The 25,663-nt window shown below is 43.0% G+C and overlaps 1 protein-coding gene across 1 annotated transcript in view; it reads right to left on the bottom strand.

Annotated features, from left to right (window-relative positions):
* The window catches only part of LOC309844097 (contactin-associated protein-like 4), a 127,104-nt gene that overhangs the window by 5,793 nt on the left and 95,648 nt on the right, over positions 1-25,663 (bottom strand). The window contains exons 16-21 of the mRNA XM_082690279.1: positions 21,032-21,202; positions 20,278-20,496; positions 15,495-15,734; positions 10,279-10,503; positions 1,273-1,406; positions 340-427 (exon numbers count right to left, since the gene is read on the bottom strand). Of these exons, the coding sequence (XP_082546405.1) occupies positions 340-427; positions 1,273-1,406; positions 10,279-10,503; positions 15,495-15,734; positions 20,278-20,496; positions 21,032-21,202 (1,077 nt within the window). The remainder of the gene's footprint in view (positions 1-339; positions 428-1,272; positions 1,407-10,278; positions 10,504-15,494; positions 15,735-20,277; positions 20,497-21,031; positions 21,203-25,663) is intronic.

Raw genomic sequence — 25,663 nt, 5'->3', positions numbered from 1 at the left:
GTGCTCTGCAGACCCCCACCACCCTGGGTACGGTTCTGGACCTGTGAACTCTGTCTGTTTGGACCACTATCCATCTCTGAGGTCAGGGAGTTGCCGTGGTCCTTGTGGTAACAGCAGAATGAGGGACAGGAGTATGTAGCTGTTCTCAGTCCTGTTTACTTGCTCGCCTGTGGGAATTGTGCTCTCAAGATTATGGGCAACCCAGATCCAGTAGGGTTTCTGCCTTGATCGGCATGAATGATCTAATGAAACTAAAACAAGGAGCTTGCTTCTGTGTTAGTGTCATGACACTGTGACCCAGGGAGGGGACACAGGGTGGGGAGCTCTGCATCTACTTACCTAAGATCTTGCCCAGCACAAGGGATTTGATGGCGTTGAATTCCATGCCAGAGGACAGGCTCACTTGGCTCCGAGCTTTCTGGTCCACCTGCCCCATGAGAAGGAAACACCAACACACTTGTCATTTGTCAGTGACATGGCAAGAAGCAAAGGGAAGCCATGGAATGGAAATGCAGGGCTACACCTGATGGGGAAACCCCATGTTAGGAGCTCGTCATCTGACATTTTAGCTTGTCATCTGACATTGGAACGCCAGCACATAAGCAACTTTCATGGCATCTCAGATCCCTGCTGTCCATCCCCCTCACCCCCGTTACTCCATGATCCTTATTGCTTCCTGACACGAGATGAATGATCCGTATTTGGTGGAACCCACAAAAATACCCAAACATCCAAAGCTTTTACATATCTCAAAATATAACCTAAAGAGTAAAAGCCAAAGTAGGTTATTCCATCTAGAGAACAAATACACTAAGGTTTTTTTTCAAAAGTGCTGACGGTATGTAATTGCACTTACTCTACAATAACTCAAGTCTCTTTTGCTAGTTATGCACATTTTAATCATACCTGTATTTTATTAAAGTCATATATTTAATTGTCATAACATTTGTACTCTTATGGATTCCCACTGGAAGATCATTTACAAATGCCCCACCTGTTACTTACTGTGATAACAGACCTAACATTTCATATTAAGTCAATTAAAATAAATGAGGGAAAGTTTAAGCAGTTAAAATTTAACTGTGTTTGGCAGGTTTCCATTACTAAACAAACAAAAATCCTGGATTGTGATTTCTTGTCTGCAGCACAAGAGAGATTAACACAGAGAAGGAAATTTTGCATTATGCCTTTTCATCAAAATTTTGCTGTAAGGGACACACCGTAGGTGGGGAGGTAGGATGTTCATTACTGTTGGGCTGATGATGCTCTTACCTCTACGAAGATCACTCCTTCTTCTCTGTTGATCTTAACGTGGTGGAGGTGCCCGTCCGCCATGTTCTTGAAGTTAAAGTTAAAGACGTCAGGATCCTCATGTAGACCCAGCTTGTACCTAATCTGCAAACTCCCTAGAATAGAAAAAATAGCATATTTAAACAATAAAATGTTTTAAAACTGCCTTTCTATACTCCAGAGAAATGATTATTATTTTGTTGCTTCTAGAAACAACATTTGTGCTCTGAGTCTATTCACAGTTCACGTGATGCATGGCTGGTCTCCATTCTGATAACACCATTTTTAACTCAAGACAAAGGTGTTAATAAGAGTGCTCTTTCCCAGGTTCCTGGGTGGCTCAGTCTTTAAGCGTCTGCCTTTGGCTCAGGTCATGATCCTGGAGTCCTGAAATCGAGCCCGGCATCGGGCTCCCTGCTCAGTGGGAAGCCTGCTTCTCCCTCTCCCACTCCCCTGCTTGTGTTCCCTTTCTCACTGTCAAATAAATAAATAAGACCGTAAAAAAAAAAAAAAAAAAAAAAAAAAAAAAAAAAAAAGAGTGCTCTTTCCCACAATTCTCAATTCTCCGAAAGAAAGCACCCAATTCTAACAGAGGCTAATGTCTGAATTCTGCTCCAGCTTTGTAAAAGGAGCATTAAGGAATGCTGAAGCCTCGGTCTTCCTAGTCTCGCCTTCTTTGGTCTTATTTCCCAAATCTGAATTGTGAGTTACAAGAGAATGTGGCCGGTCCTGGGAGCTCTGTGGGGCCAGGGGATATGGGACGCCTGAGAGGCCTGAGGAGGCACAAAAGATGCTGCAGATGGTGAGGAAAATGAACGACAGAAGACACCCCTAGGCTTTATTCCCCTTGCTTTCTCACTGGCAGGGAGTCCACTGTGTCCTTCCCCAGGCTCCTTCCCATGGGATGATGAAATGCTGCTACCTTTCAGGTGGTTTGTAGCTTAAGCCTGCAACCATTCCTATTTGGGGTCACATTTGAGATGATTGGCAGCATGTTATTTAGTTTTGTTTTTATATAAACAAATACATTTGTTTATGCACACATGGAGGTTTTATTTCTAAAATCTGCTGGCATGACCAGGAGATGCAGAAGTGGAATATGGTAATAAGCTCTTTGTAGGACACGAGATTCCCCACGGTTCAGGGTGAGCTGCTCTACAAAAGTTCAGTGTCCTGCTTCTACCCATCAGGTGGGCTGTGCCCAAATCCTGCCTGCAGAGAGTTTGGCAAATTTTCCCAGATGTTGAATTAGTGCCCTGACTTTCTATTTGAAATGCCAAAGGCTGTGCTTTATTTCCCCACTGGAAGCAGAGTTGTTGGCTGAGTTTGTATTGTACTTTTTTTTAAAATTTATTTTTTATTTATTTTCAGCATAACAGTATTCATTATTTTTGCACCACACCCAGTGCTCCATGCAGTTCGTGCCCTCTCTAATACCCGGAGGTATTAGAGAAGTATTACATCTGGTTCCCCCAACCTCCCACCCCCCTGCCACTTCAAACCCCTCAGATTGTTTTTCAGAGTCCATAGTCTCTCATGGTTCACCTGCCCTTCCAATTTCCCCCAACTCCCTTCTCCTAACTCCCCATGTCCACCATGCTATTTTTTATGCTCCACAAATAAGTGAAACCATATAATAATTGACTCTCTCTGCTTGACTTATTTCACTCAGCATAATCTCTTCCAGTTGCTACAAAAGTTGGGTATTCATCCTTTCTGATGGAGGCATAATACTCCATAGTGTATATGGACCACATCTTCTTTATCCATTGGTCTGTTGAAGGACATCTTGGTTCTTTCCACAGTTTGGTGACCGTGGCCATTGCTGCTATAAACATAGGGGCGCAGATGGCCCTTCTTTTCACTACACCTGTATCTTTGGGGTAAATACCCAGGAGTGCAATGGCAGGGTCGTAGGGAAGCTCTATTTTTAATTTCTTGAGGAATCTCCACTCAGTTCTCCAAAGAGGCTGCACCAACTTACATTCCCACCAACAGTGTAAGAGGGTTCCCCTTTCTCCACAGCCCCTCCAACACATATTGTTTCCTGTCTTGATAATTTTGGCCATTCTAACTGGAGTAAGGTGATATCTCAATGTGGTTTTAATTTGAATCTCCCTGATGGCTAGTGAAGATGAGCATTTTTTTCATGTGTCTGATAGCCATTTGTATGTCTTCATTGGAGACGTGTCTGTTCATGTGCTCTGCACATTTTTGGATATGATTATCTGTTTTGTGAATGTTGAGTTTGGGGTGTTCTTTATAGATCCTGGATATCAACCTTTTGTCTGTACTGTCATTTGCAAATATCTTCTCCCATTCCGTGGATTGTCTCTTTGTTTTCTTGACTCTTTCCTTTACTGTGCAGAAGCTTTTGATTTTGATGAAGTCCCAAAAGTTTATTTTTGCTTTTGTTTCCTTTGCCTTTGGAGACATATCTTGAAAGAAATTGCTGTGGCTGATATCGAAGAGATTACTGCCTACGTTCTCCTCTAGGATTCTGATGGATTCCTGTCTCACATTGAGGTCTTTTATCCATTTTGAGTTTATCTTTGTGTATGGTGTAAGAGAATGGTTGAGTATCATTCTTCTACATATAGCAGCCCAGTTTTCCCAGCACCATTTATTGAAGAGACTGTCTTTTTTTCACTGTATATTTTTTCCTGTTTTGTCGAAGATTATTTGACCATAGAGTTGAGGGTCCGTATCTGGGATCTCTACTCTGTTCCACTGGTCTATGTGTCTGTTTTTATGCCAGTACCATGCTGTCTTGGTGATCACAGCTTTGTAGTAAAGCTTGAAATCAGGTAACGTGATGCCCCCAGTTTTATTTCTGTTTTTCAACATTTCCTTAGCAATTCGGGGTCTCTTCTGATTCCATACAAATTTTTGGATTATTTGCTCCAGCTCTTTGAAGAATACCGGTGGAATTTTTATTGGAATGGCATTAAAAGTATAGTTTGCTCTAGGCAGTATAAACATTTTAACAATGTTTATTCTTCCGATCCAAGAGCATGGAATGGTTTTCCATCTTTTTGTTTCTTCTTCAATTTCTTTCATGAGTGTTCTGTAGTTCTTCGAGTACAGATCCTTTACCTCTTTGGTTAGGTTTATTCCCAGGTATCTTATGGTTCTTGGTGCTATAGTAAATGGAATCGACTCTCTAATTTCCCTTTCTGTATTTTCATTGTTAGTGTATAAAAGCCACTGATTTCTGTACATTGACTTTGTATCCTGCCACGTTGCTGTATGAGTTCTAGTAGTTTGCGGGTGGAGTCTTTTGGGTTTTCCATATAAAGAATCATGTCATCTATGAAGAGAGAGAGTTTGACTTCTCCATTGCCAGTTTGGATACCTTTTATTTCTCTTTGTTGTCTGATTGCTGTTGCTAGGACTTCTAATACTATGTTGAACAAGAGTGGTGAGAGTGGGCATTTTTGTCACGTTCTTGATCTCAAAGGGAAGGCTGCAAACTTTTTCCCATTGAGGATGATATTTGCTGTGGGTCTTTCATAGATAGATTTGATGAAGTTCAGGAATGTTCCCTCTATCCCTATACTTTGAAGGGTTTCAATCAGGAACGGATGCTGGATTTTGTCAAATGCTTTTTCAGCATCTATTGAGAGGACCATGTGGTTCTTCTCTCTTTTCTTATTAATTTGTTCTATCACATTGATTGATTTGCGAATGTTGAACCATCCTTGTAGCCCAGGAATGAATCCCACCTGGTCATGGTGGATAATCTTTTTAATGTGCTGTTGGATCCTGTTTGCTATCTTGTTGAGAATCTTAGCATCCATATTTATCAGGGATATTGGTCTGAAATTCTCCTTTTTGGTAGGGTCTTTGCCTGGTTTGGGGATCAGGGTAATGCTGGCTTTGTAGAAAGAGTCTGAAAGTTTTCCTTCTGCTTCAATTTTTTGAAACAGTTTCAGGGGAATAGGTATTATTTCTTCTTCAAAAGTTTGGTAGAATTCCCCAGGGAATCCGTCAGGTCCTGGGCTCTTGTTTTTTTGATCACTGCTTCAATCTCCTTACTAGATATCGGTCTATTCAGGTTGTCAATTTCTTCCTGGTTCAATTTTGGGACTTGATAGTTTTCCAGGAATGCATCCATTTCATCTAGGTTGCTTAGCTTATTGGCATATAACTGTTAATAATAACTTCTGATGATTGTTTCTACTTCCTTGGTGTTAGTTGTGATCTCTCCCTTTTAATTCATAATTTTATGAATTTGGGCTTTCTCTCTTTTCTTTTGGATTAGTGTGGCAAATGGTTTATCAATCTTATTGATTCTTTCAAAAAGCCAGCTTCTAGTTTCATTGATACATTCTACTGTATCTCTGGTTTCTACCTCATTGATCTCAGCTCTAATCTTGATTATTTCCCTTCTTATGTGTGGAGTTGGTTTGATTTGTTGTTGATTCTCCAGTTCTTTAAGGTGTAGAGACAGCTGCTGTGTTCTGGATTTTTCAGTATTTTTGAGGGAGGCTTGGCTGGCTATGTATTTCTCCCTTAGGACCGCCTTTGCTATATCCCATAGGTTTTGGACTGAAGTGTCTTCATTCTCATTGGTTTCCATGAATTGTTTCAGTTCTTCTTTGATCTCATGGTTGATCCATTCTTAAGCAAGGTGGTCTTTAGCGTCCAGGTGTTTGAGTTCCTTCGGAACTTTTCCTTGTGATTGAGCTCCAGTTTCAAAGCATTGTGATCTGAGAATATGCAGGGAATAATCTCAGTCTTTTGGTGTCAGTTGAATCCTGATTTGTGATCCAGTATGTGGTCTATTCTCGAGAAGGTTCCATGTGCACTTGAGAAGAATGAGTATTCTGTTGTTTTAGGATGGAATGTTCTGTATATATCTGTGAGGTCCATCTGGTCAAATGTGTCATTCAATGCGCTTGTTTCTTTATTGATTTTCTGCTTCGATGATCTGTCTATTTCTGAGAGAGGCGTGTAAAGTTCTCCTACTATTAATGTATTCATATCAATATGACTCTTTATCTTGATTAACAGTTTTCTTATGTAATTGGCTGCTCCCATATTGGGGGCATAGATATTTACAATTGTTAGATCATCTTGGTGGATAGTCCCTTTAAGGATTATGTAGTGTCCTTCTGTATCTCTGACTACAATCTTTAGTTTAAAATCTAATTTATCTGATATGAGAATCGCTACCCCAGCCTTCTTTTGAGGCCCATTGGCATGAAAGATGCTTCTCCATCCCTTCACTTTCAGTCTGGGTGTATCTTTAGGTTCAAAATGAGTCTCTTGTAGACAACATATGGATGGGTCCTGTCATTTTATCCAATCTGCAACCCTGTGCCATTTTATGGGCGCATTTAGGCCATTCCCATTGACAGTGATTATTGATAGATACGTTTTTATTGATATCGTGTTACCTTTGAAGTCTTTCTTTCTGTAGATTGTCTCTATATTTCTGTTCAATGCTATTCTTAGGAGTTTTCCTTTTTTATAGAACCCCTCTTAATATTTCCTGCAGTGTTGGCTTGGTGGTTGCATAGTCTTTTAAGCCTTGCTGATCTTGGAAACTCTTTATCTCTCCATCCATTTTGAATGTCAGTCTTGCTGGATAAAATATTCTTGGCTGCATGTTCTTCTCATTTAGTGCCCTGAATATATCTTGCCAGCCCTTTCTGGCTTGCCAAGTCTCTGTGGACAGGTCTGACGTTATTCTAATGGGCTTTCCATTGTAAGTAAGGAGCCTCTTTGTCCTAGCGGCTTTCAAGAGATTATACCTACAATTATGATTCCTCAATTTGACTATCAGGTGCCTTGATGTTTTTCTGGAATCTGTAATCTTGGATGGAGACTGTTCGGCCTCTAGTACATGAACGCTGGTTCCATTTGCGAGATTGGGAAAATTTTCATGAAGAACTTGTACCACTATATCTTCTAGACTTCATTCTTTCTCCTCCCCTTCAGGGATTCCAATAATTCTGATGTTGAAATGTTTCATGGCATCATTTATTTCCCTGATTCTGTTTTCGTGGTTTTTAAGCTTTTTGTTACAGGCTTCCTCTTGATCCTTTCTCTCTATCTGTTTGTCCTCCAGATCACTAATTCTATCTTCTGTCTCAGTTACCCTAGCTTTGAGAGAATTTATATTAGATTGGAACTCATTGAGAGCATTGTGAACCTCAGCCTGGTAGCTTTTAGCTCTGCCCTAACATTGTGAACGTCATGTTTGGTCACTTTCAGCTCAGCCCTAATCAATTCCGTTTGGTCATCCATGGCTTTCTCCAACCTAGCTATTGCCTGGATAATTGTTAGCCTGAATTCTCTTTCTGACATATTGTCTATGTTGATAGCCATTAGCTCTGTTGCAGAAGGTCCATCCTCTGTATTTTTCTTCTGTTGGGCATTCCTCCTCCTAGTCATTTTGGTGAGAGATGGCTGAACAGATGTAGCTGGATGTATTGACTGTAGTGCAGTCAGGGTGCACCCTGGAACACTTATGAGCAATCAGGATTCCCACCCAAATGAGAGAAAAAAGAAAAGAAAAAGAAAAAAAGAGAGAGAGAGAGAAACAGGAAAGAAAGGGAAGATGAAAGAGAAGGTTCAGCCCAAATGGGCCCCAAGGTAAGATTTATGAGGTATAAAAACAAAAACAGACAAACAAAAAGACTGATAAAAGTATATAACAAGAGAAAAAAGAATATATATCTCAGGCTCTGCAAATAAAGGAAGAACCTTGTCAAAAAGAACCCCACGTGTAAGATTTATATACTATCAGGACAAACACAAAAACACAGAAACACTGGTGGAAGAAAAAGATGGGAGAGTGGTTATAAATTCTCAGTGTGGGCAAGAAGTTTGTTTTGATCCTTCCTGGATGTATCTTGATATCTTTGTTAAAGGACTCAACTTTCCTAGGATAAAGGGGGATTAAAAATTGGTTTACCTATAGGGGTAGTATTGATTGGGGAAAGGGGATTACTTTAAAGTTTAACTCTATATGAATATTAGAAAAGAAATAAAAAAGGAATAAACTAGACTAAACTAAAATAAAAAAAAAGAAATTCAAAAATTAGAAATGCAAAAGAAAAACGCAAAAAGAAAAAAGGTGTATGTATCAAAAAGTTCAGGTTAGAAGGTTATTATGGAATTTGATGTACTGAACAGCTCGCTGTGATAGTAAATAGGTTAAAAAATTATCTATATAAAAAAATGAGCCAGAACAGTGGGAACAAATTAAAAATAAAAGTTGTCCTATGAAGTAGTGGTGGTTCTCTTGTAGTCTTCTTTTTTTTTTTTTTCTTTCCTTGTTGGTTTTCTGGGGGAGGGGCCTGCCATGTGGGTTTTCAGTTAATGATGTTCCCTGAGTTAAGTCCTCCAGTCCCCCTCAAGGCGGTGGGCTCTGAGGAACCCGGTTTTTTCAGGCTTTTGTTCTCTGGAGGTTTTTATGTTTGTTCACTTTTTTTCCCCTCTTGCCTTGACCGCTTTTGATGGTTTTTGTAGGTTTAGAGGAAAGCAAACTGCACCCTGACCTCCCTCTCAGAGAGAAGCCTCAGTCTGTTCTTCTGTGGGTGTTGCAGAGCCCATATAAATTTCCCCTTGGCTGCCAGCAGGGCAGGTTCTGAGTCGCGGTCCCTGGCGACGAAGGATCTTCGGCTTGTACCCAAAACCACGGCAGTGGCAGCTATCTGGACAGCTCCAGACTGCCAGAGAGGTTCCAAGCAGTGATTGCAGACTGAGATTTTCCCTCTGGCCCGGGCTGGGAGTGCCTAGTCTTTCTGGGTCTAAGAGTGCCCGGCTTGTGCGCACCTTTTGGGGGAGGCTGTGGGTCACCCGCGCATCTCAGGCTCTGAGAATGGGGCGCAAGTCTGAAAGCACCAGGCTGGGCCTTCCTGCATCTCAGGGGAGAGTTTGGGGCGAGCATCTTATGCTCTGAAACAATGGTGCAGGTCAAAGAGCGCCAGCTGGGCCTTTGTACCTCTCTCAGGGGAGGATGAGGGGCGCATGCATCTCAAGCTCTGCAGCAGGGCTCACGCATTATACCATCTGGCATGGCTCCCATCCCCTCACAGGAGCCAATTGGCAATCTCAGGTGCGCTGGTGGCTCAGGGACCAAGGTCTGGTTTCTCCGCTGCACTCTCTCTGACTCAGCGCCAGGGGAGGCTGTCCTGGAACCAGGGACTTAAGCCCCTGTCCCTAGCTGCCCCAATTCCCACAATTTCCCCCCTGCGATCCTTTGCTCTTTTGGAGTGCTTTCAACCAGTCTCCAAGTTAATGCTGGTCCCCAGACGCAGAGCACTCTTGGATTGGGGTATTACTTTCCACCTGGTCACCTCTGGTGGCTCCCTCCCCCTTTTGTTTATCTTTCGATATCTTCCGTCGTTCCCAGTCCGCTTTACCTGCCCACTGGCATCGTCTGCCCCTAGAGATCCAGACGTGTATAATTCTGATCTCAGGCTGATTTCATGGGTGATCAGAGTTCTTTGGTAGGTAATCAGCTCACTTTAGGGTACAGGTTGAAAGGCGCCTCCTCCTACTTCCCTGCCATCTTGTCCCCCCTGTATAGTACCTTTAATTGTCAAGTGGATATGGAAAATTTTACTTCAGAACCATGGACAGAGTAAACCCAACATTCATCGGGAGTTCAGGGAGTCATTTTGTATGACCTTATTGTGTTGGCACCCGCCTTAATTCTTCTCCCCTTTGCTTAGAAGAAAATATTTTCCACATATAACCAGACACATTATACTTCCAATAAAGAGCGTCCAGGGATAGTAACATTTCTGTTTACCTGAGATGTGCAAATTCATCAAAAATTTTCTAGAAGAATCTTAATATAATTACTGAAAGGATACATTTGAAACAATATTTTTGTAGTTCTGGAAAACAAAGCAAAATAAAACAAACTGGCATTTGCAGAGTATGAAAGTTTTCCTTTGTTCACTGAACACTCCACGTGTACAGTGCGAATGACACAGTTTATGTTTCTAACACTCAAATGAGACTCACCATTTTTGGCCAAGATAATAGAGAGGTATTTGTTGTAGAAAGAGTCCACATAGAGCAGGAGGCTTGGGGTTTGCAGTGTCTGGAAGCTGAATGTGATCCTCTCTCTAGATAACGTCATGTCCCCATGGAATGAAGCAGCGTGGGGGCTGGAGTTTGTACTTAACGGATAAAATTCATGAAAATTGTAAGTCACGGAGGACCCAGCTCCAAAGTGTGCAGAAACCTCTGAAACGATAGGCACATGTTTAAGTTAAAAAAGATTAAGGGTTAATTTTAGGTATACTTATGGACCTTTGAAGTATTTTAATTTCTAGGACATTTTAATAGATGAAAAGGCAGAGGATGATGAAACAAGCACTCACACATCTCAGAAGCCATAGCTTCCTTGGTTGTTGCAGTTTTATGACTGCCCTCAGTAAGTCTGAATGTTGAAACTGCCTCTGCTCCTTCCTCAGTGGAACATGGTCTAAACAGGCACAGACATCTGCTCAAGCTTCTGTTCCCTTCCTGCATTTTCCTTGGTGTTAGTCTTTTACTTTGCAGGTAGCAGTCTCTCCCAGCAATGATGAAGCCTGGACGTGGAAGGCTCTTTCCCTCCAGACTACCACCAAGTGTCCACTCGTGTCAATATTTTGATGGAAAAGCAAAGCAGTGTTTGTGGCATCACTGCGAATTTGAGAGAGGGAAGAAACTGTCCAAAATCCTTCCTAATCTGTTTATGAGAGAGTGTCGTTGGCCTTCCACATAAGATGGGGCCCTGTGTGTGTGTACATGTGGTTGGGGGCAGGGCCTAGGTAGTTTAGCCACTGGGAGTCCCTGCATCTCCATGGCTACAGCAGGTGCCCCCTTCCTGGCATGGCCCTCATATCACCTCCCTGCAAGACCACATGAGAGTTCTTTCCTTGTTGCTCACCAGGGGGACCTCTAGGGTGATGTTTATCAGCAAGAAGACCTTCAGGCTACATTTTGTGAATATGGATACAGAGCCATATAGGAGGGGAAATACCTTCTTAGTGGAGCTCAATGAGCTATAACTAGGGACAATAAACACATCCACTTAAAATGTAAAATTTGCAGAGTGTTAGGAGACGAGCATACCCATGAAACAACATCCACAGTCAATATTCAGAACCTTTCCAATTTTCTTCCGCCCTTTGTGATTCTTGACACAAAGAAGCACAATTCAGTTTCTTCCTTAGGCCCCATATTGAGGCAGCCACTGGTTTGCTTTCTGTTACTCTAAGTTAATTCTAGAATTTCATATAAATGGAATCATACATTATGGTTTTTAAATTTTTTTTGTCTCAATATAATATTTATATAGTGTGGGTTAAGTGTCAAGTTTTAAGTGTTAACCCCATTTATGAATTCTCTATTATTTTCACCATAACTTGTTCTTTTTAAAATGCTTTGGAAATCCAAGGCCTTATGCATTTCCATATAAAATTTAGAATTAATTTACAATGCTGTTGAAATATCAGTGGGAGTGTTGAATCCACATATCAGTTTGGTAATAAATGATATAGTGATAGTAATGAGTGATCCAGTTCATTGACATGGTATGTTCATCCATTTCTTTAGATGTTAATTTCTTTTAGTCATTTTCCGTGGACAGGTCTTATACTTACTTGTTCCACATGTCTGTAAATATTTCATGTTTTTGAATTCTATTGCAAATACAATCTTTTTAAAAGTTTTTCCAGTTGTTCATAACTAGTATATAAAAATTAACTTGAATTTTGTATATTGACTTTGTATTCTGTGACCTTACTAAACTCCCTCATTAAATCTAGTAGGTTTCTGTGAACTGTCTATATTTTATATAGATAATTATATCCTCCATGACTAAAGAGAGTTTTATTTCTTCTTTCTAAAATGTACAGTCTTTTTTTTTTTTTTTTAAAGATTCTACTTATTTATTTGACAGAGAGAGATCACAGGTAGGCAGAGAGGCAGGCAGAGAGAGAGGAGGAAGCAGGCTCCCTGCCGAGCAGAGAGCACGATGTGGGGCTCCATCCCAGGACCCTGGGATCATGACCTGAGCTGAAGGCAGAGGCTTTAATCCGCTGAGCCACCCAAGTGCCCCTAAAATGTACAGTCTTTATGGCCTTTCCTTGACTTATTACAATGGCTAAGACCTCAAACATATTGGAAGAAGTGATGGGAACAGAAATCTTTGCTTTCTTCGGTTGCAGAGGGAAAACATTTTGCACCACTGCATATGATAGTGATATGATGTTAGCTTTCTTTTGTTCAGTTAGGAAGATACCGTATATTCCCAGATTTCATAGTGAACTTGTCAAATGTCATTTTCTTTCTTCTTCTTTTTTTTTCTTATCTTTTTTTTAAAATTTTATTTATTTATTTGACAGACAGAGATCACAAGTGGGCAGAGAGGCAGGCAGAGAGAGAGAGAGGGGAAGCAGGCTCCCTGCTGAGCAGAGAGCCCAATGCAGGGCTCGATCCCAAGACCCTAAGATCATGACCCGAGCTGAAGGCAGAGGCTTAACCCACTGAGCCATTGAGGTGCCCCTCAAATGTATTTTCTGTATATACTTCACTGTTTTTCTCTTTTATTCGGTTGATATAATGTCTTTCTTGAGATTTTTAAAACCTAAAACAGCATTGCACCTTTTGGATTAATCCCACTTATTCATGTATTGTTTCCTATAGTGTTTGATTTGGTTTGGTGATTTTTTAAATTAAGTGTTTTGGTGTTAGTATTCATGAGTATATTTCTGTAGTTTTTTTGAGTGTTTTGTTTCTTGTAAAATCTTTGTTTGATTTTAGTATCAAACTATTAGAAGGCTCATGAATTGCATTGGAAAATGCTCCTCCTCCCTTTGTCCTCTAACAGCCTGCATCAGACTGGAATTATCTTTCCTGTAGAAATTGCTAGCAAATAGCTTCTGGTCCTGGAATTTCCTTTGTGGGAAGAACTTTAATTAGAAATTCAATTTCTGTAGTAGTTGTAGGTTATTGAGATTTTATATCTATTATTCTTTGGTTTGGTAATTTGTGTCTTTCAAGAAACGTGTCCATTTAATCTAAGTCTGGAAATTTATTGTCATAATGCTGTCAATATTGTCAATATTTCATTGTTATCCTCTTAATTTTTGTACCATATTCTTTGGTATTTTTAATTTCTGATATTTATAATTTTTGTCCTTGTTCCTTTTTTCTTGGGCATTGAGTTAAAAATTTATCAATTTTATTGATCTCTTCTATGAATTAGCTTTTAATTGCATTGACATAGTTATATAATGCTAGCTATTTCAATCATGATTGCATTGATTTTTTTCCTTTGCCTATTTTTATTTCATTAATTTTTGCTTCATTTTTATTATCTCTTCTACTTTCTTTGATTTCATTTTGTTCTTTCTTTAAACTCCTAAATTGGAAACTTATATAATTGATTTTATACCTGTATTGTTTTCTAATAAAATATTTTATAGTCATAAATTTCCCATTAAGTAATACTTAAGTTGTATAACTCAAATTTTAATATGGTATATTTTTATTTTTACCTAAAATATTTTTTAGTTTCATTTATGAGTCTTCTTTGACTCAATGATTGTCTAGAATTAAAGTATTTAATTAGTGATATTGTCAGAGATTTTGAGACTCTTGAAAATTTTTTCATTTTTTTCTATTCTTCCAATGGAGTATTTTTATTGTCTTACTGTCAAGTTCACAGGTTCCTTCCCCTGTTGAGCTCATCTGGTTATAAATATTTTTAAAAACTGCAGTAATTGTATTTTTATGCTCTGATATTCCTGCCAGTTTTTTAATATGATTTTCTTTGGTCTGTTGAAGTTGTGTATCTGTTTGTTGATGACTTCTTTTCTTTGTTTCTCTGAATTTGATTCCATTGATGAATATGATATAATCATGACTCAATGTCTTTGTCTGCTGAAACAAACAAACAAACAAAAGGCCGTACTCAGAGTCAATTCCTATTAACTACATTTTCCCCCTGAGTATGCAACATAATTTCTTGATTTTTTTACACATTCAGTACTTTTCGAAAACTAGACAATGTTGATAACTCATTGTAAATGTTCTTAATTTTGTTGGTTCTTGTTTCTATTTTTCTGTGGTTGCTGCTGTTCGTTGCAGGAGGTGAACGGCATGCCTGCACCCCCACTTCAGCCTGGTCTCCCCAGGCATGCCTCCCTTGCATCTCTGCCACCGTGCCACGTCTGGAGGTCTTCCTGAGTCTGCCCACGTGGGTGTTCGCCAAGGGTTTGAGCAAAGACCATGAGCAAATCTGGGGGCACATCCGCTCTGGTCTCCTTGTGTCCAGTGCTCGGCTTCCCGTCCCCGCAGCTGTCCGTGAGGCCACTCGACTCTGTCAACAGGGCTACAAGTGGATTTTGCCTGCGAAGGTGAAACGTGACCTGGAATGAGGCTACCCATTACTGTCACACATTCGTCTTCACATATCGCTTTTCTGTGACTGTGCTCCCACCATTTCTAGGCTGTTTATTCTTCTGAAAATCAAGAACTGATCCAGTTTGGTTCCCAGGTTTGTTCTCTATAACCCAGGGGCTTTTAAGGTCAAAGGGTAACAGCTCAGAGATTCCTGAATGGAGGCGTTGACATTTATTTTGGTGAGCATGGATTTTAGTTAGATTCTGTGAGTGTCTATGAAAGCATAAACCTCATAAGAACATTCCAAGAATTGTGTCCCTCTACAATCAGCTCGGTCATTTTTCAATGAATGGCTTGTGACCTCTCAGAATGAGACTAAAAAGATTCTGTCATTTTCACTGTAATAAGAGGTCATCAGTAAACCTCGGAGCAAAATGTTTAAGTGGATCTGTTTCAGCCATCTTAGTACAAATGGGAAATGTATTTATTATGTCAATAAAATATATTTTTGGAGGAAAATTCTTCCCGTACAACTTGAAGCCATTACTTTATGTAATAATATTAAAATAACCAGAGCTGCACAAGACAGACTTCCAACACGTGTTATCTCAGAGCACAGGCCCGAGGTAGGAGTAAGGAGGCTCAAACGGTGTTTCTGGAAAAATCACAGAACTGACGTTAGATTTCACAGTCGTTGGCCCTCAATAAAATGAGATTAGTTGTAAAAGAGTGATTTGCAGAAGGAATTTGGGAACTTAATACATTCATGGAACGACGGAGGAGAAGAGGCTCAGGGTCCACACACCCCCGCAGCCCCCTCCTCCCAGCAGGTCCACACTCACCCTGTGTGCAGAAGGGCCCCGAGAAAGCAGAGAGCTCGCAGTCGCAAGAGAACCCCCGGGGTCTCTCCTGGCAGCGCCCCCCGTTGTGACACAGATGCCCGTAGGTGCTGCAGTGTCCCGGACAGCCAGGCTGCACCCCCGGGGTGACCTGTGCCCTCTCCTCCAGGTCCAGCACCTTCCCGTTCAGCTGCAAGGATCGGATGCACCCCAGGAAGCCTCTCTGTCTGGTGGCCGTGCCTCCTGAAACAGAGCACAAGATGAGGTCCAGACCCGGTGCAGCCAGGGCTCTACGGGAAGACGCAAAACTGGGGCCCTCAAACACCATTATGAACAGATAGAATTTTCAAAATGTAAATTTTGACACAGTTGGGAGAAATTCAAGGACACTGAAAAAACTTTTTTAAAACAGCTTGACTTTGCTTAATGTTTATTCTAAACAGATTTCTTGTTAGTTAACTGAGGAATTTATTTTTAAGTTAGTTTTATTAGAATATAGAGCAGGACTTAATAAAACATCAATATTGTTGTAATGATGATAATGGAATGTGGTGGACATTGATATGATTAGCTAAAACATAAGAATCTTTTTAAGCATAAAACCCCAGACGTCCTTTTACAGCAATAGTGGAATAACGGGACTGGATTTGCTCTCCCACCTTGAAAATAAGTTAAAGAACCAGAACAATGTCAAGCAACAGTTCTGAAGGCACCGGGCGCGTGGACATAAATGGCAGTCAACCCCGGGCATGAGAAAATAACACGTCAAGCTCTCCCATCACTCCAGCTTTCTGCCTGGGGAGTTTGGGGGCCGATGTCGCTTGTCTCCCCAGTGAACTCGGCAGGTCTGCAGAGGGCCCCGCCAGAGCATTGACCTCAGCGTTTGCTAACACTATTTGTGAGGAAACATAGCTAAAGGGGATGATAGCCCACGTTCATGAACTGGGAGAGGAAATGGCAAAACGTTTTTACCACCCAAAGCAATCTACAGATCAGATGCAGTCTCTACCAGAAACCCACTGGCATTTTCACAAAGAGAAAAAAAAAATCCAAAAATCTTACATACCCCAAAGGACTCCAATGCAATCTTTAGATCATGCCTTCTGATTTCAAATTATGTGACAAAGCCACAGGGATCATCAAAGGTTATGGGCATAAAGAGAAGTAAAAAGACCAGTGCAGCAGAATAGAGAGCCCAGAATTAAACTCACACAAATCACACGCACTCAAATAATCTTCAACAAGGGCACCAAGAATACAAATGAGGAAAAGATAAGCTCTTTAATAAATGGTGTTGGGAAACTGGATCCACGTGCAAAAAAAACATAAAAAACCAAAAACATGTAGTTGGACTCTTACCTTACACCATAAACAAAAATCAACTCAAAATGTATTGAAGACTTAAATATAAGATCTGAAACTATAAAACACCTAGAAAAAAACTTAGGTAAAAAAAATCCTTGGCCTCTGTCTTGGCAATGATATTTTTGTAAGACACCAAAACACAAACATTAAAAGAAAAACAATCAAACTAAAAAGCTTCTTTCCAGCAAAGGAAACAACCAACAAATTGAAAAAGCAGCCTACAGACTGGGAGCAAATATTTGTAACACATATATGGTGTAGGGTTAATATGCAAAATATATAAGGAACTTCTACAACTTAATAGCATAAAACCAAAATCACCTGAGTATATATGGGCAAAGGCTCTGAACAGACCTTTCTCCAAGAAGGCATGCAGACAGCCGGCATGTACATGAGAAGGAGCGCCGCACCACTAATGACCAGGGACGTGCGGAGCAAAGCCATAGTGGTTTATCACCTCACAACTGTTAGAGCGGGTTTTACTGAAAGGACAGAGCTAACAGATACTGGGGAGGATGCGGAGAAAGGGGACACTGTTGGTAGGAAGGCAAACTGGTGCAGCCACTGTGGAAGACAGTAGGGAGTTTCCTCAAAAGTTAAAAATAGAATTACAATATGACCCGTTAATTACTCTTCTCTGCATATATCCAAAGGAACTGAACTCAGTATCTTGAGGACATACCTGCACGCCCATGTTTATTGCAGCAGCCAAAATAGGAAACCAACAGAAATGTCCATAAATACCTCACATTAGATATGAAAATATGGTATATTATTCAACCTTAAAAAAGAAGGAAATCCTGTCATTTGTAAGAGCGTGAGTGGGTGTGGAGGACATTATACTAAATGAGATACAAAGAGAAAAACAAATGCTCTCTCATCTCATTCATATGTGGAACCCAGAATCATCAAACTCATGGAAACAGAGTGTAGTGTAGTGGCCATCAGAGCCCCAAGGAGGGGGGATGGGGGAGGAAATGGGGGGTTACTGGTTGAAAACACCAAGTTTCAATTATGAGAGATAAATAAGTTCTAGGGATCTAGAGCTAACAACACGTTTTGTATCCTTAACATTTTTAAGAGGTTAGATCTTCAAATGGGCAAACAAAGTCAAAAGTTGAAATATATCGGGAGGATATTGTTTGATAAATCGTCAAACTAGAGATTAAATCCTTCTGCTCAATTGTTTCAGAAATCCTGAAATTTTATTTATACCGCAGCCCACCTTTTATTTTTCTGATCAAAGTAGGTAAGAAAATGAGTTCCTAAAATGAAGATCAAATTTCTCTTATTTCACAATCTAGAAATAAATTGCATTTTGAGAAAACGTTTTCAAAAATGTGTATATTGTGCTTATGTAATTAATCTCCCATAATCAATACCTACAGTTATTTGCATTAAAGAATCAAGCTCAGACATGAGACTGCTTTCCACTAAGGGATTCCGAAGAGATCGAAGTCTCCAAAATGCATGTACCAATGGCAACTGCCCAGAGCAGTAGGAGGCAAAGCAGCGGGTGGGGCAGAGATATCTGGACACAGCACCGTGCTGTCTCCAGAGGCTCCCCTCCTGGGCTGGATCACATGTGGGACAGCATGTGGAAAGAACTGACTCTGTGTGGAGAATAGCTTCTGTTTTCCCAGAAAAGTGCCCCAGCCACTGATGGTCGGGGCTGGCGTGTTTGCACAGTGTGAGGCTTACCCTCCCTGAAACAGTCCCAGTGGGACGGACAGGACACAGTGCAGGAAAGCCCGGGGCAGACTATGCACAGAGGGCTGAAGACCATGTGTCTCCATTGTTCAATGTTCTCAGGCTATTTCCGATGTTTTAAATTCTTTGAAAACAGCCTACTACAGCATAGCAACTTCAGGAGGTCAGACACTGGCGCAGAACCGTGTCTGAGATCTTACTTTCGAACACTAATCAGTGCTTCAAAGATTTAGGATTAACTAACCCAGTGTAACAAATGAGAGATAAAAGTGGGGTTCAAAGAAATTTCAATCACTAGAAACAAAACATAAGAAGTGAAAATATCCCATGATATTTGAGGGATTTTATGTCTTATTTATATTTACTCAATTAAAAAAAAAATCTTTATAAACGTTGTTCAAGTTTGGCCAAGTGACCACAGTTCAGGAGTCTAGTACAGTGCCTTAGGTATAGAAATTTCAATAAATATATCTCCAATAACATAAAATGGTAGTGGCACCTGGCTGGCTCTGTCCGTTAAGCGACCAGCTGGATCTCAGCTCAGGTCTTTTGTTTGTTTGTTTGTTTACTTTTAAAATTTCTTTGCAGTGTTCCAGAATTCATTGTTTGTGCCCCACATCCAGTGCCCCATGCAATACATGCCCTCCACAATACCCACCACCAGGGTCACCCAACCTCCCACCTGCCCCCACTCCAAAACCCTCAGTTAGATCCTCAGAGTGCACAGTCTCTCATGGTTTATCATCCCCTCCAACTTCCCCCAACTCCCTTCTGAGCTCAGGTCTTGATCTCAAGGCTGGGTGTTCAAGCCCCATGAACAAAAAGTAGAAAAGAGCAAAAAAAGTAGAAAAGAGCAAAACAATTATACAGAAAATAGGAAAAACTGTGTTTGTGAAACATCAGGGTAAGCTTCCTCTTTTGGGTAGGAGCCTGTAAGACAACGAGACAGTTTGTAGGGATCCTCGGAATCTGGTTCAAACTGAGACTGGTTGATATTTCGTTAATAGTTGGAGAGTATTTTTTATTTGTCAGAGTTTATAATAAATAAACAGTATCCTTATTCGTTTGAAATGCGTGGAGTGGTCACAGAAGGGCTAATCCCTCCGTCTTACTGATGCCCCAATCCCAGTGAAGCCGTTCCTGAACAACACATGGGAAAAGGAAAACCAAGCGGCCAGCGCAGTGGCAGCCCCACAGGGCTTGAGCGGAGTGATGCCAGTGGGGGCTGAAGGGGTCGGGGAGGAGACCACAATGCCCACTGATGGGGTGGGGGTGTCAAGGTGTGTGGGGTGGTGGCTGACCCTCCTGGCCCTCTCGCTGTTTCCGGGGGGCCCCCGGGCGGGGACCCACCATTGAGAAGTGGGAGCCGCTGATGTTTGCCTCACTGCTGGGCACGAAGTGGCCAGAGCAGCGCCCGCTGCTTGTCCCTTGGGAGTCAGACTCAGGGAGGTCAGTGCCTGACACCCCGGGGCAGCGAGTTGGCTCCTGGGTCCACACTGGGGACAAAGGCACTTTGTTGCCATGCCAGGAGGTCAGCGTCCAGCATGAGCAACCCGGCTGCTGGAGCCTGGAGCTGCCCGATGGGGCTAACGGAAGTGGGGGCTGGCACGGAGCTACCGTCCCACCCCTGCCTCGCCTGTCCCCTTTCCTTGGAGTCATCCACCCCACTGCACACACCCCAGGCTTGGGAAGGGTGCCGGGTTACACTCACCCACAAAGAGCTGGCTGTTGAGCTGCAGTCGCATGTGCCCGTCTTCGGGGGCTGTGTGTGTTACGGGTGGGAGCAGGTCCACCTGCAGCCAGGCTTCCTTGATGTTCCTCTCGGCCCGGACCAGGTGCCACCGGTCGTCATTGAGGGGGCCGGGCGCCCGCACTGTGACCTCACAGGGCCCGTTCCCGACATCAAAGGAAAAGGCCACTTCTCTTGGGGCTGGAAACACGACACATGGGAGGGTGGAAGTCGTTTCCCAGAGGGGCCTTGGGGACACAGGGGAGCGGCCCTCCCTCCAACCACGGGCAGTAGAGTATGTTTCCAGGTAGACCAGAGGGCAAAGGGATCTCGTACTTGAGAAAATAATGATTTTTAAAAATATGATTCAGAATGTGTTAATTCACTTCGATTTGTGCCAGATTGGAACCATAATTGCATGTGTAGAAAAAACTATAAAACATCTGGATTTTGTGTAGAACTTGGTCCAGACCTTCACGCATTTTCTAACGTGAGCAAGCTGGGGGTGCACGGATGTCTGCGGCAGGCCCTGGATGAGTGTTTCTCAGACTGGACCCTCTGTGGACTGGTGCTTCCACTGGCTGTCATGTGCATCACTGCTCCCGCTGGGCAGAGGGCACAGACCTGCAGGACTGGACCCGAGTCTCAGGCTGGAGCTGGTGGATGGAGGGACAAGGTGCGTCCAGGCCTCCTTGATCAGTGACAAGGAGCCCCACAGAGTTCTCTGGAAACTTACAGCGTAGCTCCAAGCTGATGAAGTCTGTAATCCCCAGGTTCTCTAAGAACACCCCAGATGAAGCTCTCGTCTTGAAAAAGAAGGACACATCGGCGCTGAGCTCTGCATGTAGAGTGGGGAAGTGAAGGTATGAGGTTTCTGTGTGGAAGGAAGCCGAGTTCCAGAAGGATCCTAGGAGACAGAAGGGAAAGGTCACACTTTCAAAGCTGTGTTTGCTGTCCTGGCTGCCTTCTCCTGAGCGAGCCCACAAGATGCCTGAGCTGAGAGCTCAGTGGGAGTGGGGATCCATGATGACCCTCTCCTCGTGGGGCAGGAGAGAGCGCCTTACAAACACACCACCCATTAGGGTTGTCTCCTCTGCATCCAGGCAAGTCACTCTGATAACATTCTCCACAGTTTATCATCAGACCTTAACTCATCATTTGGAATGTTAAGCATGTTCATAGCTGAGTTTGAAAAAAATCCTGCAGAAATCCAAAGAGTTGCCCATCATAACCCCAGGGACTCAGCTGGTCCAAACTGTTCCAGCCTCACCAGGCTCGTTCCCCAGAATGCGCACTCCCATCTTGACTGGGACGGAGAGGGGGAGACGCTCTACCAAGCCTGCTCCCAGACAAGCATTTTCCCCTGAGTCCTGATAAGATGGGTGGAAAGTAACCACCCACACTGGTTTTTGCCACAGCATCTCCTATCGCTCAAAGTCAATGAAAAATAAAGAAACTAAAACCTCTCAAAGATAAAAACCTTCTTCCCAAGGATTAGCTCTTTGATGGAAATGAACTTTCAAAAACATGTGATCCTGTGATGCAGTGTGACTTGGAGCCACCCTCTGGTTGGGCTCCTCTGCACTTTTCTTCTGAGTTCATATGTCCTGGCCTCCCTCTTGCTGGGGGTTGCCTCTTATTGAACCTGAGGTTGGGCATGGTGCACAGCCTGGGCCGTGATGACCCTGCGTCCCAGCTCTGAGGCCCCATACCTGACAGCACTCACGTCTGAATCACTTTTCCTGGAGCATAAGCTCATGCATGGTCAGAAAACAGCCACCTCAAATACCTCTCCACTCCATGTCCAGAGGACAGACGCAGTCCTGGCTAGCCTCTGCACTGTGTGTCTCTAGCCAGCATCACCTCCTGCCAAGCTGGTCTGCTTTGCGGCTTTCTGGCTGGGGGTGGGGGGCAAATCAAGATGTCAGTTCTCAGGTTTTCCTGGGACTCATGTGGAGCCAACAGCCCCTTTGCTAGCTTTCTGTGGAGATGCATTTTGGGAATGTTTTGTTTTTTTAGAGGATAATTAGGTAAGGTGAGGTAAGTTTTCCTCTGTACAGTTCTTCCCAGGAGCAGGTCCTGGTCTGGTTCATGAAGGAGATGGCAGGTGATTGCCAGTCACAGGGGTCTCTGCGGCCACACTTGGTGGGACCACACTGCTCTTCTAGCAGCGTGCTGACTTAGGACAGAACCAAAGAGAAAAGAAGGACTCTTCCCAAACACGAGCTGACTGGTCATTAAGAATGTTTGGGCTTAAAATCCCAAATTAGAGAAAACGGTTTTAAAGGTTTATCTTTTGAGTCACTATTCAAGGGGGTACCTGCATCCCCATGTTCACAGCAGCAGTATCAACAATAGTCAAATTATGGAAAGAGCCCACATGTCCATCCACAGATGAACGGATAAAGAAGACGTGGTGTAAACATACAGTATTTACGCAGCCGTCAGAAAGGATGGCATCTTGCCGTTTGCAATGACATGGATGGTGTTATGGTGAGTGAAGTAAGTCAATCAGGGAAAGACAAATATCACATGATTTCACACGTGTGTGGAATTTAAGGAACAAAACGGATGAACATAGGGGAATAAAAAAGAGGCAAACCACAAAACAGACTCTTAACAACAGAGGACAAACGGGCCTGCTGGAGGGAGGTGGGCAGGGGATGGGCGATGGGCTAGATGGGAAATGGGCATTAAGAGGAGCACTTGTCATGAGGAGCACTTGGTGTTGTACGTAAGTGATTAATCACTGAATGCTATACCTGAAAAAACAACAACAAAAGCATATCTTTCATTTCATTTCAGTTTTGTAAGTAGACCAAAGGGAAGCTCTGGGGACTGGTTTAATCTAGTAGGCTAGAATCTGTTTCCCGTGGGCTACACGTTTCTGCAATGAGTGAGTTGGAGGGGGCGGCACCTCTCATCTTCTGTGTGGCTGAAGCCTTTGAACTAATATGGACACTATTTGGTCACTGAGCTCTTGTTGGTGGAACTGGACAAGGTGACCCAGTGCCCATCAATCGCCTGCACCCTCAGGGGCCTGGGTTCTCTGTGCCTTGAGTGTGAAGTCGGGGTCCAGGAACTCATGGGTGGGAGCCATGAGTTCTGTAGGAGCAGACCTACGTGGGCCCTGCTCTGGGGGTTCTGACAGGAAGGGCTGTGGGCCACCCAGGAAAGAGTCACATTATCACATGAACCTTAAAGGTAGGGATCTGATAACAGGCCTGCTTGAAGGCAACCTTTATCTCATGTGCATATAGATGGGTGTGTGCGGGTGCACCTGTGTGATATAGAATAGTTACTTACGTAAGAAAGTGATGTAGCATTACATATGTTTTTAATATAGATACGTATACAAAATGTACTGTATATATTATATATGTAACATTACTATATATACAATGTAACACATGGACTGTGTATCTGTACACAGTGTGTGTGTCCTGTGCACACATGTGTGAGAAATATGGCTGTATAGACAGACACTGCCCAGTCAGGGAAATCAGCTCTGTTAGCCTGACTGGGTTAAGGCTGATTTCATAAATATTTTCTTTTCTAAGCTTTTATTTGACCTATTAATAAATTATCCCAATAATTATTACTTAAAAAGGAATAGAGACCATGTTAAAGGCACACTGTTTTTATAAAACAAAGATGTTTACTTTAAAAATTAAAAGTATATGAAAATAAAAAATCTGCTTCTCAAAACCGGAAGTATAAATCACAAAATTGCTAAACTGACTGAGATTTTTCTAGCCAAATCCATCTTTCTGATCATTTAAGAGACTGTTAAACACAGCTTCTTAAGGAGAAAACACTAAGGGTTACTGCTTCAGCTTTGGGACATAAACCCTCATGTGTCCATCCAATACTTCAGTGGCTCCTCTTGAAATCTGTAATGTTTTTGAAAGTAACAATTGGGATCAAATATAAAGGAAAATGCACCTGAAAGCAGTGAACCATGGGGCTGGCTATAAGGACAGTTCTGGTTTTGGCCAGCTGGAAGGGAACATAGCTCATCACACGCATCTGTGCAGGAGACCTGCTGCCCCGTGTGGGGGAGGCACCTGCAGACATTCGAGGAACTCACAGGAAGTAAGAATTACTCCTACAGCTATTCACACGGCAAGCAGACTGAGGAGCCACCTCAGGCTTCAGTGCCTGCGTTCCCTTCTGGGTCTGTGGGAAACTCCCCTAATGTTGGCAGCTGCTACGAAGCTTACTGGTGTTCCTAAGATACAACAGGTTCTTTACTATCTACAGCACAGACATGTTTACTTTAAGGGCAGTTGGATCCAGCAGGTCCAATGCAGGTAGAAAAAAGTAACCTCGGGCCCAGAGGTTCGCCAGCCCTCCCACCCTAGTTTAGGGGCAAGAGAAAACGTAAGTAACTCGCTGTGATGCTCCCATAGTTTTCTGCATGCACCCTGCCATCTGCCATGAATTCTTGCATATCTGGGATGGAAGTGCTGTGGCTGAGTGGGGCTGGGGCCCAGGAGGTCTGACAGCCACTCCCACCTTCCTGTGCTGTCAGCCTCTTCCCTGCACATTTCCCAGTCTCTGGGCTTCCTCCCTCCGGCAGTGTCTGCCCAGAATTGCCAGGCTGCCCTCCATCCCCTGACCTCGGCAGGGCTCTGTCCTTGACCTCTTCCCTTCTCTCTGGACATGCACCATCCAGGAGACCTGTCCTCACACGAATCCCACAGATAGCGAGCAGCCTCTCCAGGGACACCATGTGAGCAGGGCCAAGGCCCTCCGTCTTGCCTGTCTGTGTTTACCCCACAGACATCTGGACCAGCCTGTTCATGTCACCAGGCCAGAATAGCCCATGTCATCCATGGCAGCTCCATCCTTTGCTGTCTGGACCCCGCCCTTGGCTACCTTGAATTTGCTCACAGCTCACATCAATCTGCATCTACCTTTAAGCAAATTCCCCTTGTGGCTCTCTGACGCAGCCAGGACCCTGGGCCAGCAACCATCCACCCACTCTGCTCAGGATGCTTTCCCTGCACTGGTGCATGTTCCTGGTCCTGCTGGTCTTCATCAGTGGGTCCTTTCCAGGGAGGCCTCCTGAACCCCCACTCTGTGTCCTGCCTTCTCCCCATTGTGTGCATGCGTCATCACACGTGTGCGCATGGACTTATTCTCTCTCTGTTGCCCCGGGAGGACAGTGATGGCCTTCTGTCTTGCACCCAAATGCACCACTGGCCACACTCCATCGTTATCTGACTGACTGTCTGGATAATATTTCCTCTCTTCTTTGGCCTATGAGCAGGCAGGATGCTCTTTTCGTTTTGGTTTCATAATGTGTCTTCCCATAATTCTGCTCATGTAATTTGTGGATCAAATGGGAGTGGGGAAGGAAGAT

The sequence above is a fragment of the Mustela nivalis genome, assembly GCF_964662115.1.
Source record: "Mustela nivalis genome assembly, chromosome: 11".
NCBI lineage: Eukaryota > Metazoa > Chordata > Mammalia > Carnivora > Mustelidae > Mustela > Mustela nivalis.
Note: the sequence above shows the minus strand (reverse complement) of the source record. Positions and strands in the feature narration are given on the sequence as shown.